The sequence below is a fragment of the Falco peregrinus genome, chromosome 1 (assembly GCF_023634155.1).
Source record: "Falco peregrinus isolate bFalPer1 chromosome 1, bFalPer1.pri, whole genome shotgun sequence".
Classification (NCBI taxonomy): domain Eukaryota; kingdom Metazoa; phylum Chordata; class Aves; order Falconiformes; family Falconidae; genus Falco; species Falco peregrinus.
This window is the reverse complement of record NC_073721.1, coordinates 124,160,765-124,177,497: the sequence shown is the minus strand read 5'-3', so window position 1 is coordinate 124,177,497 and position 16,733 is coordinate 124,160,765. Positions and strand designations below refer to the sequence as shown.

At 54.9% G+C, this 16,733-nt stretch overlaps 1 protein-coding gene across 1 annotated transcript in view; it reads left to right on the top strand.

The window, feature by feature from the left end:
• Window positions 1-977: 977 nt before the first annotated feature.
• Window positions 978-16,733, top strand: part of PCSK6 (proprotein convertase subtilisin/kexin type 6) — a 36,225-nt gene continuing 20,469 nt past the window's right edge. Inside the window, exons 1-6 of the mRNA XM_055817480.1 lie at window positions 978-1,139; window positions 7,323-7,427; window positions 11,779-11,889; window positions 12,555-12,698; window positions 13,294-13,370; window positions 14,016-14,104. Of these exons, the coding sequence (XP_055673455.1) occupies window positions 7,416-7,427; window positions 11,779-11,889; window positions 12,555-12,698; window positions 13,294-13,370; window positions 14,016-14,104 (433 nt within the window). The 5' untranslated portion in view covers window positions 978-1,139; window positions 7,323-7,415. The remainder of the gene's footprint in view (window positions 1,140-7,322; window positions 7,428-11,778; window positions 11,890-12,554; window positions 12,699-13,293; window positions 13,371-14,015; window positions 14,105-16,733) is intronic.

Here is a 16,733-nt window from a genome sequence, read left to right as displayed (position 1 = left end):
GGGAGGGGTAGAATCAGGTTGGCTGCCCAGGGGGGTCCAGGGGGCTACCTGGGGAGTGGAGGCAGGGCATGCATGAAGGGTGGGCTGAGGAGATGCAGAGGACATGTGGGGGGTCTGTATGGGGGGTGCATGAGGTTACCTGGGGAGCCAAGCTGGGAGGATGCATGAGGGGCTGCCTAGGGGGATGCAGGGGGGGATGCCCGGGGGGATGCAGGGGCACAAAGGACAATGCAGGGGGGTTGCAGGGGGGTGTCCGGGGAGCAGCAGCAGGACACAATGGGAGGATTCAGGGGGGTACAAGGGGCTGTCCAGGGACATGCAGGGGGATGCAGAGGGGGTTCTGGGGAGCAGCACCGGGATGTGCAGGGGGGATGCAGGCAGATGCAGGGAGATTTCCGGGGACCTACACGGTGGCATGCACGGGGAGGGGCGGGGGGACAGGAGGTTGTCCGAGAAGATGCAGGGGGGGATGCAGGGGGGTACAGGAGGTTGTCCGCAGGGATGCAGCGGGGTACACGAGGTGGCCGGGGGGGGATGCAGGGGGAGGCCGTGGGGCTGCCCAGGGACGTGCAAGGAGTTGTGCGGGGAGCGGCGCCGAGGCACGCAGGGGGCTGCAGGGGTGTGCGGGGGGGGGGGGTCGGGGGAGCAGCACCGGCGCGCAGGGGGGCCGGCGCTGGGGCCGGGGGGATGCCGGGCGGCCGGCAGCGGAGCCGGGGCACTGCCCGGGAGCCTGCCCGTCCTACGGGCGCCCGTTTTCCCGGCGCTGCCGCCCGGCCGGGCCCTCCCCGCCGCCTCCGCCAGCCCCCCCGCCCCCCCCCCCCCCCCCCCGGAGCATCCCCCCGCCCCCCGCCGGGCTCCGGGGCCGCTTTAAAAGGCGCAGCTCCCCGCTCCGCCCAGCTCGGCACCGCGGAGCGCACCATGCCCGCCGCAGCCGGCCCCGGCCCGGGGAGCGCGGCCGCCCCGCCGCCCGCCCGCCTCTGCCTGCTGGCCCTGGCGCTGCCGCTGGCGCTGGGGCGCGGGGGCCGCGGCCGAGCCCGCCCGCACCGTCTACACCAACCACTGGGCCGTGCGGGTGCGGGGGGGGCCCGCCGAGGCCGCCCCGCCTCGCCGCTGCCTACGGGTACATCAGCCTGGGGCAGGTAAGGGGCGGCGGGGGCGGGCAGGTGCTGGGGAGCGGGGGCTGCGGGGGGTCCCGGGAGCGGGGAGGCGGCGGGGGGGTCCCGGGAGCAGGAGCCTGCATGGAATCCCGGGGCGCTGCCGGCGGTCCTGGGACCGGAGAGGCGCCGGGGTTCCCGGGAGCAGGAGCCTGCCGGGGGTCCCGGGGAGCTGCCGGGAGTCCCGGGACCGGGGAGGCGCTGGGGTTCCGGAGGAGCTGCCGGGGGTCCCGGGAGCGGGAGCCGGGCCCCGGAGCGCCCGGGACGGGGCCGATGCGGCGGCACCCCCCGCGGGTACCCTGCCCGCAGCCCGCTCCCGCACCGGCGGCGCGTTGCACAAGTTCCTCCCACCCCGGAAAGTTCCATCTGTGGATTTAACAAACTTTGGACTCTCTGGCCCGGCTTTATCGGAGATTTTGGGAACACGAAGAACTTTTGCTTTCAGTCCCCCGCAGCACGTGGGTGGCTCCAAGGCCACTTTTGTCCCGGCGGCTCCTTTTCCTCTCCATTACTTCGCCCGCTCTGCAGAGCCAGGTGTGGGCTGGTGTCCTCCAGCTCTCGCCTCCCGCACCACCCGGCTGCTCCGCACCGCTCCGCCTGGGCGGCACTGCAGGTTCCTTTCCTGCCCAAGGTGTCTCCTGGGCTATAAATTATAACCTTGCTTTATATCACAACCCTGCTTTTAAGTATAATTAAAGTCACGGGGTGCTGCGTAAGCAAATTTTCAGGGGGGGTGGGTGCTGATCAGGGACACTGGTGTCTGTGACCTCCTGTGGGGGATAACCCCTCGTGTCCCACCCTCTGTCTCCTACCTGCTGTGCTTGGCCCTTGTCCCACCAAGGAGAAAATCACATTATTCAAATGCCTCTATCACAGGGCTGGGCGAATGTGGTTGTGCAACCCAAAGGGCTTTTCAGTGCTTATCCCTGTTCAGCCAGAGAATATCTTGATTGAGCTTCCCACTCTCCCGATTTGCATCAGCCTAACGTCAGCTCCTCGGTCAGGGTTTTGCTGTGTCCTTTCCCCACTGTTACATCTGCTCCCTCCTGGCATCCTGGCTTTCCTGAGCTTGTCCCCCGTGGCCCTTGGGCACAATGTGGCCCCGCTGGAGCATCCATCCCTTCCCCCCGCCCCCCCCCCCCCGCCAGGCCTTTCCCGGGGCAGCCCGGCTGGAGACCAAGGGAAATATTTCTGTGGTTGCATCAGGGTGTTCCTGGCTCCCGCCTTTCCCGCGGATACTGGGAGCTCGTGCACCACTGGGGCTTCCCCAGCTGTTCTCAACACCCTGCCTTCAGCTCTCCAGCTCCCATGAGCCCCTTGGGCTTTTCCCACAGGAGCTTTTCCAGGGCTAAACTCTGAGGAACCACTTTCCCTGTGTGTGTGCACTTGTGGATGATGTTTGCTGCATTGTGCTCTGGGTTCATGGTGTGCCGAGCCCCGTGGGGGCCTGCGTGCCCTCAGCTTCCCCTGCCGCATCCTCTGCTTGTGGAGCTGCCAGGGACAGCGCTGTCCCTGGTGAGATGTGCCCTCCCAGGGGGCCTGATCCTGTGCAAAACCTGTTGGAAAACCCTGCCAAGGGCATGTCACCCTGCCCTGGGGAGATGTTTGGGTGGAGGCAAGTGCTAGAGTCCAACACGATGAGGGAGGAGGAGAGGGGACGGGTCACGGTGTGGCTCGGCTGGGTGCAAGGGAGGCTCAGCCCTGCACTGGTGGCTTGTGACTTCTTTTCCTCCAAGATGCAATTCCAGGGACTGTTGACATGCTCCTGGCTGGGAAGAGCATCACTGGGATTTGCAGCTTGTGTGTCTGCCCCATACCCAAGCTGTCCCCAAGTGTTCCTGTGCCCAACCCATGCACCAAGACACTCTTAAGTCCTTCTGGGTCATGGCAGTGCGACATTTCCCCAAGGGAATCATTTGTGTCAACTTTTATTTAAGTGAAGCAAACAATTAAACAAAAGGAAAAGCTTTTACACCCCCAGACGCCTGCTCGTTCCTCCCTGCTGGTCTTTGTTTGCTGTGCTGTGCTGGGGCGAGCTGGGACAGGCCCTGGCCGAGGGCTGTGTGGTCCTGGTGCCCTGGGCAGTGCCTTCCCCACTGTCCTGGGGGTGGTGATGAGTCTGTTCCTATCCCAGTAACAGGGTTTACACGAATTTTCCCCTGTGTGGTGTCCAACACTAAGTTTTGGGAAGGCTTGCACCTCCTCAGCAGTCTCACCTGCAGTGCAGGAGGCAGACAGGATTCATTTTGGGCTGGAATTGGAGCTTTCCTGGATTCCAAGGGATGCCGGAGGAATGGTGCCCTCGCAGCCCTGGGCTCAGTCCTTACTGGGCTGAATCCCACTGTGATTATTGAATGATGTTCCCAAAGGCAGGAGCTCAGTGGCTGGAGCCCTTGTCCCCAGTGGGTACGGGTGGTGTCCCCAGGAGGGGAGCAGTCATGGCCTCCCTGACTGGCTCCATCCTGGAGGGCACCAGTGCCGATGCAGCTGTGCTTTGCAGGAATGGGGTGGTGTGGGTGAGATGCTGGAGGACTTTGCTATGATGGGGAGTGAAGGAACAGGCTCAGCAATGCTCTGACTGGCTCTAGTGCTGCCCTCTGTAGCGTCCGGCTCCCCAAAATCTCTCCTTTGCCATGTCTCTAGCTGCAAGTGATCCTGAACCTGCTCAAAATACTAATGGCTGTTAATGAGGCAGGGCAGGCACTGTCTTTGGCATTGGGGGAGCTGGGTGATGCTGCAGGAGCATCTCCTGGGTGCCTCTCCCTGCCCCAGTGCCACCTGTGGAGGGCTTACAGGTGGTACCAGGATTTGGGGGGAAAAGGGAAATGGAAAATTCAGGATTGGGAGGTGGTCACACTTCTTGCAGTCTTAATACTGTTAATAACAGTGTTTATAGAGTAATCCCTGTTGGCAAGGGTCGCTGGTTCAACCCCCCAGTTAACTCTGAGGCTAAATCAGGCTGCTCAGAGCCTCAGCTGGGTGAGATTTGAAGCTCTCCAAGGATGGAGATCCCACCACCTCCACAGGTCTGTGTGTGACCACCCTACCCAAAGAATTACTCTCTTTATACCCAAATAGGATTTCTCCCCTTGCAACTTGCCTCATCATTTTGCAGTGCATCTCCATCTCCCCCTAACCACCCGAGTACCGCAGGGGCTACAAATAGCTCCTTCAGCTTCAAGCTCTTCCCCATTTGGACAGATGACATTGGCAAACGTGATTTTCTGGAAGCGGAGCCATCGACACCCTCAGCATAGTGAGGATGGCTTTGCAGGGTGCGAAACGTGTTCACGTTGCTTCTGGCTTGCTCCACCTGCAGCCCAGCTGAGCAGGGCAACACAGCCAGGGCTTCCTCTGCCTCAGTTAGAGAGGGGGAAGAAAACCTCCTCGTTTTTGTTGAGGTACATATTCAAATTGCCTTGAAATCTCAAATTTCTCCTGGAACTTCAGCCCAAAACTGTGAATCAATTGGGGAAAATTAGAATTGACTCTTGTGGAAATGAGAACCTCCTGTGCACATTCTTGGCAGAAGTTAGATGTCTGAAAAATCAAGGTTGATCTTTGTAAATGCAGTTGGGGAGGGAACAAGCTTGTCTGGAGCTGCTCAGCATGGTCTCCTGGGCTGCGGTGGGTGGGCTTTGTAACCGCAGTTGGTGGCAACCTGGACTATCTCCTCTGTGGTGGAGCTGGGACTTTTCAGCACGAGCCACTGGCTGCTCAGAGGCTGAGGGGTGTGATTGCTCAGCTGGCCAGGAAAAGTCAGCCCTTGGTAAAGTCCTGCTACTTGCCTCTTGGGTGCTCCACTGGGTTCTCCAGCATCCCCATCACTGTGGCCGTGGGGTTGTGGTCTTGCTGGTGCTGGATGCAAGAGAAAACCCAGCTCTCCTGGGCATCTCTGGTACTCCCATCCCCAGGGGTGGCATTGCAGAGCCCTCACTGAGCTGACTGACCTCAAGGAGGAAAACAAATGCTTTTCCTTTAAAAAATCATATGGCATTTTAAAATTTTTCTCCTTAGAATACCTTAGGTGGAAAGGGGCCTCTGGAGGTCGCAGGGTCCCACCTCTGCCCCGAGTAGGGCTGGCTTTTGAGTTAGCCCCAACAAGAGAAGGTTTTTCTTACTTTTTTCCTTCCATATGTCCCAGGAGGATAAAGAACCTGGGGCACAGGGTGCTTTTCCTGCTGCTCTGGCCACATATCCCCAGAGCCTGGGATGGGGTCATCACCGTCCCCATCCTCTTACCGATTTGCATCGCATGGTAAGTTTGTATTTATTTCTGAAAAGCCCCGTGCCCATGCCGATGGGGAACAGCTTCTTCAGCTGATGCTTGTTTACAGAGTGTGATCCTGTTATGATGAGTGCTGGAGGGACCGGACATGAGAATAAACTCATTATTATAAACCTGCAAACTGCAGGCTGAGCCGGGGGTGCAGAGCTGAACCACCCGGGCTGCCGGATTGGGATTTCCAGGCAGAGCGAGCAAGAAGCAGGGTAGCCTTGCACAAGTTTTCCCTAAAATATAGGGAAGTTGGAGCAACCTCCTTCCCCTTCCTAAGTGTAAGTGGATTTGAGGAATGGATTTTAAAAGCCAAATGCATATTGCAATGATCAACCACTTTGCATGTAGATGTTAAAGGAAAATGCCTAGCTATGCTGTAATGCAAAGAAAAAGGCAGGGAGGGGGGGAGTTTTAAATGAACTTGAGTGGAAACAAATTATGAAAATCACACTAACAGCAGTAAAGTCAATGAAACGACATTCTGGCATAAAAGGCAGAGCAAAGCTAATTAAATATTTAATGCTTGTAAGAGGTAGTGGCACATCTCAAGGTACTAAATGTGATAAAGATGTTAGTAGTTGTCATCATCTGCCTCAGTATCTGGTTTGGACAAACCTGTTTGCTCCCCACTGTCCCAGTCTGGCCTCAGGGATGTCACCCCGGCTCTTGGGTAGCAGAGGGGGGCTCGTAGCGTGGCTCAGCCCTGGTCCTGGGAGCCAGGTGTAGGGACTGCTGCTAGCTCCCTGCAGCATCCAGCTCCTGGCCATGGGACAGGGTTTCCTGGGAAAGAAAACAAACCTCAGGGAAAAGGGAATTTATAGAAGAGACTCGGCTTGTAGTGAAATTGTGTGACCTGGGAGCTGCATGTCAGTGAGTGCAGCTTTTGGGTCATTCCCATCCCTATGGCTGTGACTCCCTGTGGGATGCTCGTCATGTGGTGCCTGACTGAGATAGCCTGGCTCCTTGTGTACCCCCAGGACTTTATCCATGTTTTTGGGATGGAAAAAGAGGAGTTGCAGCATCTCCAGCTGCCGGGATGAGAGGGCTGGAAGCAGTGCAGCCACCCTGGGGCTTGGCAGGGTGGTGTGGCTGGCATGGTGTATTGATGCAAATGTGGGATGTTTCAGCCCTGTGCAAGAAAAAAACAGGGCAAAAACTTGTAAAAGAGGAGCGTGGGGCTTCCAGAGCTGGAGAGAGCCAGTGGGGCTGCCTTTCCCAGTCGCCTTTGCTCCTGGGCTGCACTTACTGCTGGAGAGGGGCTCTAGGCTGGGGCATGTGTTATACATCCCTTGGAGGGGGTAGTTGGTTTGCTTGGAGAGTTGTGGGGTTTTTTTATTTTTGTTTCCTCCTGCTGCCATCCCTGACTCCAGGCTAAGCACACTGCTGTCCTGTCCTTCCCAGGAGCATCCCAGGGCTAGCAGGAATTGCATTCACTTCTCTTTACGGGGCTGTTCTTGCTGCTGGGGCGAAGCTGGAGAGTCGGGTGGGGAAAGGCAGCATGATGAGGCACAGCTCCCCCGGCTCCGCCACAGCTGCTGAGCTCATTTTTAGCTCATTATTTCTGCTTGGAAGCTGATGGAAGGCAGTTTGCAAAGATGCGTTTAATGGGTGAAAATTCATAAAAATGTTTTCCGGGCTCTGTTGTGCTGGTGCAGCATCCAGCCACCAGCGCTGTTTGCCACGGTGGTGGCATGGGGGTTACTGCCAGCATCCCACATCCCTTCCCTGAACCCTGGCTGTGCCAGGGAGCTTTGTATGAGCAAGGGATTGCGGTGTGGGGCACAGCTGCATTGGTGCACAAAGGGGATGCTGCCAGCACTGAAATGAGGGGCACCACAGGAAAACCTCATTTTATTTTATTTTTTTACAAAACCCTTCTCTTTTTGCAGATCGGGAGCTTGGAAAACTACTATCACTTTCACCACAGCAAGACGTTTAAGCGTTCGACGCTGAGCAGCCGGGGACCACACAACTTCCTCCGCATGGACCCCAAGGTACGGGGCCGGGCAGCCTGGGGTCCCCCTGCCTCTGTGGGTGCTGGCAGGATGGGGGTCCCCACTTCCCCCTGGAGGAGTCTGTTGGCTTGGTCTGGGTCAAGCGTGAGCCCAGGCATCTTGTGATGACATGTTATCCTTGAACCACAGCCCTGTGCATGCACGGGGTGACTCATTGGACATGGGTATGTCGATTGGTGATGAAAAATACTTAAAGTGACTAAATGCTAACATCTGCCTGAAAGGCGGGAGGAAGAAAAAGGGGGAAAAGCCTTCCAGGACAGAAAGGCTGTTGCATGCTTGGGGTGTTGATCCAGTTGCCACAACACTTGCTGCCTCAATGGTTGCTATGTGTGAAATCCTTGGCAATAGCTCTGCATTGCTTTTTCCTAGAGCAAGCATCCAAAGGGATTTTCAGCGCAGCTGAATTGACAAAAGTAATGGGGAGGTGGGGGGGAGAAGGCAAGGAGGGACAGGCGGGACTTGGGTGAGCTGGGCTTGGGGTGGCCGGGAAGGGCTGTGGCTCTGCCTCCACTTTCCTCCTCCCTCAGCTCCACTGGGTGCTAGAGTCCTGTGAGATATTACTTCTGCAGAGCGGGGAAGGGTTGATGTGTGGGGAGGGTCTGTATTTTGTGGGGAGGGGGACATAAACTCAGGAAAATCCATTGCGGTGAAGATACCTGTGCTGCAGCGAGGTGCTGGTGCTTGCACTGATCCCCGGCCACGCTTGGGATGCTCTTTCCCAAGACATTTCCAACTCACCCAGCACAACATGTACCATCTGCATCTCTCCAGACCCACGCAGCGCCCTGCTTTCCCCAGCCAGCCAACTTTCCGGAGAGATTTGCTGTTAAATATTTAGACAGGGTCTGTAGCACGTTTCTGAGGAGGCACACGTGTGGCTGCCTTGCCAGCAGGGGAAACCTCAGCAAGGAGAGCGTCAGTGCCCTGGAAGTGTGCTGGGCTCTAATTAAAGCTGTTTGCCCCCGGGGAGGTGCACAGGCACCCCAGCAAATGAGAAATTAAGCTCTGCAATTGAAATACCTCCATTTAAATCAGTCGAGTTATAATGCAAACCGAATCAATTGGCTTTTACTCCTATTAACGTTTACCTTGTCTTGTTCTATGGACTGCAAGCTAGAGCAATTAGCTCCTGTTCTTAGTCCTTTGTTATCACTTGGAGTTCCAGACCTCTTAGCATGTGTGATCTCTTCCCATCTCCCATGCACATTTGCAAATCATTGTGGAGATATCTCAGCATCTGGATGGCACTGGCTTAGCTGTGTGGTGCAGGAGAATATCACCATGAGGCACAAGGAACCATGAGCTGGAATAGCGAAGATAGAAACAAGTCTTGCAGAAATCCCAAAGAACCAGCGGATCTGATCATTTGCAGATGTTGGGTGGTTCGTGCCTTCCAGGGGCTATTGTTTCCAGCGCAGTTATTTATCTGTTTGTTCTGCCGTAGAGGCTGGTGGCATGACAGCCAGGTCCTGGCAAAAGAGGACCACGGCCGAGCCCTCCATCCCAGGGATTTGGGTAGCTGGGGAGGGGGAGACCTAGCGAACATGGGGCAGCACCCAGGGTCCTGGTCCCCATGGGACCACACTGCTGCTGAGCTCTCCTCTTGCCCCAAGAGCCCCCCGTGGCCGGTGCCTGCTCTGTTGGGGGCTGATATGAGCCAAGCGATGTGGCAGGTGATGGAAAGCAGGAGGGACATAGCAAATCCAGTGAATCCGGGGGCAGTTTGTGGCGGTGAGAGTAAGAGGTGCAGAGGGACAGTGGGATGCAGGATGGGATCATGCCATGCTGTGCCACCCCTCTCAGGCTCCACTCGTGGCTCTCATCATTGTAAACACTCCTGGCTTGCTGGTATGCTCCTGTTGGTCCTTGCAGTGCTTGAGCCTTCAGCCTCACTGCTCCAGTCTCTTAATCCTTATCGGAGGATGTCACAGCCTCAGTCCCTGTGCCTCTGGCCATGTCCTGGAGCAAAATTAACCCCACCTAAATTACTTCTGCTGTGCTTTATGGCAAACATGCTGGAGTCATCTTGTTCGTCCTGGATCTCTGCTTTAATTGCTGCACATCCACTGGAACAAGCCAGGCTATTGCTTTTCTGGAGTCACACAGGGGGTTGCATCCTCACCTATGCTGGTTATAGTGTTTGGTGGAGCTGCCCTGGGTGATGGGATCCCTGCATCACCCACTGAAAATCTCAAAGTAAGGGGGAACATAAAAAGCTGCCTCTGTTTCCAGCAAGGGTGAAGGATTAGACTTGGTGTACACCTTGTGCCTCCTCGCAGGGTCCTTTGGTGCCACTCACAGTTACCTCGTTATTGCTGATTAGGGTTTGCAGAGGCAGAGCAGGGACCCCCTGGGCTCAGAACTGTGTTGTAACAGTTTTGGTCATTTCTAATAGTAAAAAGATATATTTTTTTTTAATTTCCGAGAAGCTTTTCCCCGCACCCTGGAGGAGTGATGGAAGTCGGTCTGAGTTTCACAAGCTGTGGGAGCTGTTGCAGGGATGCCCCGGGCTCCTTCCTGCTCCCCCGTTGTCTTCCCACACCAGCTGCATGGATTTAGCAACTCTCCCTTGAAATCAATGCCATTAAACCACTGATTTATCTGTGTCCACACAAGACTTCTCCATCGACTCCCGGCTGGCAGTGCTGGGGTCGATCAGGAGCATTTTTAAGATGAAGATGTCCCCAGGAGGCACTGCAGCTTGTGGCAAAACCCTGAAAAATCCCATGTCTTCCTGTTGTTACTGCATCCAACAAAAGGACAGGCGATCGCTGTGGCTTGGCCAGTGAGACCTGCGGTAACACTGCCGAAGAGTGCTGCTTTAAGGAGCCATGTCCTCTATTTAACATACATATTTTATTTTTTTGTTAGCTAGACCATGGAGTTGTATTTTTGCTTCCAATGCTTAAATCCATCGTTGTATAACCAAAGCAGGATGCTGTCGTCAGCCGAGGCAGCATGGAAACTCATTTTTCTATGAAATATATATATATTTTTTCATTTTGACAGTATTTTTTTCTTTAAAATATGTATGAGTTTAAAAACCAAGCTCTAGGCTGGAAACTGCTGGGTTTCTGATACGCACAGCTCCCTATCCACCTCCATCCAAGTCAGACAGCTATAAACCGTGCAAGAAGAACGTGGTTCAGCCGACAGTTTTACATAAATAAGCCCAACAAAAACTTGCAATTTGGATTTTTATTCTTTTAGTTACAAAACCTTAGTCACAAGAATAGAAACATCCCACAAGCAGCTCTGCTGTTCCCAAAAGACCCTGAGAAAGTGTCTGGCAAGGAGGGACGTGCCACGAAGCCCCACCAGCTCATCCGCTGGTCCTTCCCTTCTCCCCCCAGCATAAGCACATGTGAAGATTTGGTCTATAAATTATTTTTACAACCTATTTTCAAGAAACCTGGACTTTATCTGCGTGCTGAAGGCAGGAGAGCCCTTTTTGTGGGTAATGAAGGGCCTGGGGGAAAAAACGCTCGCTGGGGATGGGATGCGGCTGCTCCTGAACTGGTACCTTAGGCAGCTCCCGCTGCAGTGGCGCAGGCAAACACCAGCGTTTCCCAATCCCAGCCTTTTCCGGCTCATTTCCCGTTTGATCTCTCTGTATGTCATGCCCCACTGAAAAGCAAACAAATGTCAGAGCAGTCAGCCCCAAGGCCACATCGCCCGCAGCTGGTGCCAAAAATGCCTGTCTGGAGCTGGCCACGTCCCCTGAGAGTTGCCACAGCCATGTGTGGTCATCCTGTATTTTTGGGAAATGTGTGTTGTGCTGGGATAAAGCCCTTGATTTTGTTATTTTATCAGGAGGAGAGGAGCTGGAAGGATGAGCAGCCCTGGAGCCAGGTGCTGGAGTTTTGGGGCTGAGCTACTGCTGCTGCCTCCCAGCTGGGGGGAAGGATCAGCCCCAAAATTAAGCAAGAAACCTGAATCTTCTCCAGCACTTTGACTAAACACTGAAATATGTGGTTCATCTCTAGTGGGACCTCAGCACGTGCTTCAGTGCTTCGTTAAGCCGGCGGGGGTTTAGGCACGCGCTTGGAGGCGACGTTACTTGTGCTCAAGGGTTTTGCTGCACCAGGAGAGGAATCTGGTCCCTGGCACAGAGACCACACAGAGCTGAGCTTGCCCTGTCCGCCTGCCTATCCATCCTTTATCCCCCAAAATGGAGCTACTACCTCTGCAGCAGCTTTGGCCAAGGAGATGGGGTTTTGCTGGATCTTGGGGTGATGCTGGGATGGGTGGAGGCTGCAGTTTGCACTGCTTCTGCGTCCCCCATCCCATTGCAGCGGGCGATGCTGACCCACGGCTCTGCTTGCAGGTGGACTGGCTGCAGCAGCAGGAGGTGAAGCGGCGGGTGAAGAGGCAGGTCCGAGGCGAGCCGCATGCCCTGCCCTTCAACGACCCAGTGTGGCCCAACATGTGGTACCTGGTGGGTATCTCCCGGCTGCCGCCCCATGAGGAACCCGCTGCTTTACAGCCGGGCAGGGGATTTGTTTTTAATTAAACGCATCATCAATCTTTGCTCAGTCTGGCCAGTAACGAAACACCTTAATCTCAGCAAATGTGCTTGGCAGCAGCATTTAAAAATTGTACATTAGTATATGTGAGAGTCTAGTCTGAAGTGTTTTACCATCATTAACAGCCCCTCGTTATGGCCTGCGCAGCGAAGGCTGGGGAGCAGCACTGCTGCATTTTACCTGTGTTTGCTGCAATATCCGTTTGCTGCAAATAGAGCTGCAACCATCTATTGGCAATATCATTTTTCTTCTGCCTGCTTCGTTGGTCTGTGTTTGACAAGAAAATTCATTGAAAATTAAGAGCAGAAAGGAAATGAACACTTCAAAACTAAAGAGCCCTCAGTATTTGAAATAGAAGAGGAAAAAAATAATAGGGAGAAAGTGCTGCCTGGATTAACTGCTGCTGGATGGCTTTGATCAGTGGAGTAAAGTTATAACAAATCATATGAGTTATATGGCAGGGGGTGGGATGTAAATATATTTTCTGGTTGATTAAATGAGCTTGCAGCCTGGCTGCTCACTTAGATAGGCCGAAATGGGCTTGCAGCCCTTTTGTAGCTGTGTTTTTTCCCCCTAGCACTGTAGTGATAAAAGCAGTCGCTGCAGGTCGGAGATGAACATCCTGGCAGCCTGGCAGAGGGGCTACACTGGCAAAAACGTGGTGGTCACCATCCTCGATGACGGCATAGAGAGGAACCACCCTGACCTCCTGCAAAACTATGTGAGCTGGGGGGGGACGGGCTGGGGCTGGCTGGCTGGGGCTGGTCCTCGCAGTGAATTGATTTATGGAGAATTTCAGCATGTAAACACAGCTTAAGTCTGTGCATTGGCAGATTAGTAGAATAGTGTTTTTTTTAAAAAAAAAAAAAGCTCAAGATGTTTTTAAGAAGGAAACGAGCTTTTTAGACAAGAGGGTTTGGGGAAAACTCCCTTTGCAGCTGCCTGGGAAGTGGCCGCCTCCTCCGGCTCACCAGGGCAGAGCCAAAAACCTGCATGAACCCACACAGCCCCAGCTCAAACCCCAGACGGCTGCGGGGGGGGACGACAGACGGTGCTGGAACCAGCAGAATTTGGGGTTCAGAGGAGCTGTCCCTGACACAGCAGGCTGTTTCCCTTGGGGAAAAATGCAGGGCTGCAGCACAGATCTATCCTGAGCAAATAGTCAGAAACCAAGGGGAAAATGGCGTTTTGTGCCCGGCTTGGCTCTGCTGCCCATTGGGCTGGCTGCAGGTGAAGCAGGACCGTGCCACTGCTGAGGCTGCTTTGTCCTGCGCTCTGCTGGTAAATCGGGTCTAATGGTGGCAATATGTTTTCAGGACCCTCTTGCAAGCTACGATGTCAACGGGAATGACCACGACCCAACTCCACGCTATGATGCCAGCAATGAGAATAAGTACGTAGTGCTAATTGCCACGGAGCCGGTGGCTGTGTGACCGGGTCATGCGGGAGTCCCCGGGGCTGGGTGGCCCCCCTGGGGGGTCTTCCAGGTCTGTAGCCTTTCCTCATCCCCAGCACTGCAGAGGATGCTGCGTTATGGGCTTTGCACAGGGTCATTGCGTTTAATGCAAATGCAGCCTGTGGCAACTGTGCTAATTGCGAATGAGCCCTTGGGCCACAAAACAACAGGTTGGGAGTCGGGGGTTTCTCACCATGATCAGGGATTAAACCACGAGTTGAGCTGGGTGGGTTAGATGTCAAAGCTTGGATGTGCTTTCTGAGCTCCAGTTAAAGCAGGATGGGCACGTGGTGGCAGATGTGGAAACGAAATGGGAATGCAAAGAGCAGATTGCACCTCCATGCAAGATGCAAAGAGCAAATTGCATCGAGGTGCAAAATGCAAACAGCAAATTGCTTTCTGCATTGGTTTCATCCATCCCCTGGCTCCTTGCTGTGGGTTTTGGGTAAAGGCTCTCCAGCTCTTGGGGCCATTTCCCTCCACTGCTCCGGCCTCGGGACTGGTTTCTGAGTGCTGAGTGGGGGTTGGCTGGAGGGATCCTTTGCCATGGGACACCAGCTCATGGGGGATTTCTCTTTGCAGGCATGGCACTCGCTGTGCGGGGGAAGTGGCAGCGGCGGCAAACAACTCGTACTGCGTCGTGGGCATTGCCTACAATGCACGCATTGGAGGTGAGGCTGGCACCTGCCTGCAGCTCCCCTGCCCTTCGCCATCTCCCCAAGGGACTGCAGCCACCCTGGCTGCGCTGGTGGGCTCCCCGGGGTGGGTGGTAGGATGCGGTTCCCCCAAATATTGCCAGGAGAGTCTCCTCCTTCGTGCCCTGGCTGCAGGGAGCCCCGGGGGAGCTTGGGGGAGGATGGGGTGATAGGGGGTTGAGGGGACCCTGGCTCCATGTATTTCAGGGTGGAGACCTTCTGCTTGGGCTGCATCCTTGCTGTGAGGATGCGTGTGGATTGAGGGTGTGGTGGTTTCACCCCAACAGTCCACGGCTGCTCACAGGGGGGCTGTGCCTGGGGTGGCTGCATTTGCTGTGGTCAGTGGTGCTGGTTTAGCTTCAGAGCTGAAATCACCTGTTTGTGAGGTTAATGTCTTCAGATGAGCCGCTTGTGGTGGGGGGTCTGGAGGGACCCCCAAAGTACCTTCGTGGTGAAAAAACCAAGGGGGGGGGGGCAGGGCAGGGCTGTACAGCGCGGGGGACCTTCGCCTGGTCCCTCAAATAACAGAATGCGCGGGAAGCAAATGAATGTTTATCACCAAATTGGAGGTATATATGGTATAGCACCTGCCACGGAGATGGGGGTGTCGGGGGCTTGGGAGTGCGGTGTCCCATCTGTGTGGCTGGCAGGACCATGCAGGAGACAGATGCCTGGAACGGGGTCCTCGCCAGGGGATTTAGCCCCATCTCTGGCACGGGTGGAACAGGAGGGTTTTATTTCTGCAACCCCTCCTGCCACCCCAGCGCTGGGAGAAGTCACCATCAGGAGCATGGACCCAAGCGCCCATGGGTGGATTCAGGGCTGAGCTCCTTTTCTCAGCTTGTTCACCCTGGCTGTGCAAGAAGAGCATTTTTAAGGGTTGTGTCCGCACTGGGACCATGCCCGCACGAGTCCTGCTCCTGGCCAAGCACCATCAATGGTTCCCTGTGCCGGGAAAATCCCCTGAGGGAAGAAATAACCCTGGGGAGGGTGAATGGCAGGGTGGCGCGGGCTTCTTAGCAAGATGGCTTCTTGCTTCTTAGAAGCTCCTTGCCTCTAAAAATTCACCTCCCAGCACACGCCAAACAGCAGCAGAGCAAGGCAAATCTCCTGGGGGGGTTTAGAGCAGTTTTGCATCCTGCAGGATCAGGCCATTGCCTTCGTGCTCCTTTTCAAGCCCATTTCTCCGCAGCAGCCATGGAGAAGAGCGTTACTTGTTGACTTTATAACGACCTATGGGTCTCATTTTAATTTGCTGCCTTTAACGAGTGCCTTGCCTTGGGGGTGTGCTGGGGAGGTGTTGAGTGAGATAAGGCACCTGGCAGAGGGCTGGGGCCGTGGGCTTCCCACAGCATGAACAGGCAAAGGGGAAAAATAAAATCATAGCCATATCAAGTTTGGGATCATGGAGGAAAGTACTCTTTAGCTGCAGCGAGAGTGATTTTAGATGGATTACGCAAATAAAGCAGCAATTAATGAGCAGAACTTGTTGGGGAAGCCTATTTGTCACACTCAGAAAGCTACCATCTAATTTTACTGGCTGCTCTTCAGCGCTCTTGCGTTTCTTTTTATTTGCTCCAGGCAAAATGCATTGCTGCTCAAGAAACAAAAAGGGCTCCAGCTATTCCTCCTCCTCCTTTCCCCTTCCTCAGATGCTTGCTTTGGAGGCCAGTATGGCTCCCTGCGTGGCAAAGAGCTCATTTATTTTGCAGCATCCTTCCCCCCTCCCTCCTGCTCCCCATTATTTAACCTGGGGTTTTCTGCATTTGTGGGTGGTTGTCTCTGGGCTGGCTTTGGGCTGTTTTGGGCTGACTTTGAGCTAAATTTGGGTTGGCTTTGGGTTGACTTGAAGCTGACTTTGGGCTCGCTGATGAATGTGCCCATATTTAGCAAGTGCAGAAAACCATCCCTCAAGTGGTTTTACTTGCTGTGCCGCAGCTGGGCACGGCTCAGACACGGGGCTCAGCTTTTCACTCCTTCTCCTCATATTTTCTTGTTAACATGACAAAGAGAGGAAGTTTTTGGGAACTGCTCTGCTCCTTGGTTTTATATTTCTAAGCTTGTTTTTGGCTGGTAGGGGACAGCGCTGGAAAGAGATATTTGAGTTGACTGGTGTCCAGAGTGCAGCTGCAGCTGTAACGACATCTGCCTGCATTTGTTTGCTTTAAGAAAAAATACATGTGGAAGGGGAAATGCATTTTTATAAACCAGACTCTCCCTGGCTGGCGAAATAGGATGCTGAAATTTTCAGCATCTCTTGTCCTGTAAGGACTGTTTCTGGGCAGTCCTTTGGGGTGCCTGGCACCCTCTGCCCACTGTGCAAGGGGGAAATCCGGCGGGGAAAGGGTGATGGGCAGCAGAGAGGGTTGTAACCCTCACGTTGCAGCAGTTGGAGGCTGGGGGTGTGCAGCAATCCCCCCAGCTGGTCCTGCCACGGTTGGTGGGCTCTGCCCGTGAGCCGCCCTGGCTGGTGCCTGTGGGTATTCCCAGCCTCAAGTGAGGTTATCCCAGGTGGCATCGTCGTCCTGTCATGGGCTGGGGTCCTGGCTCTGCTTTGTGCAGACCACAGCCTGGGGGTTCTCCTGGAGCTTCTCCTCCTCCCAGG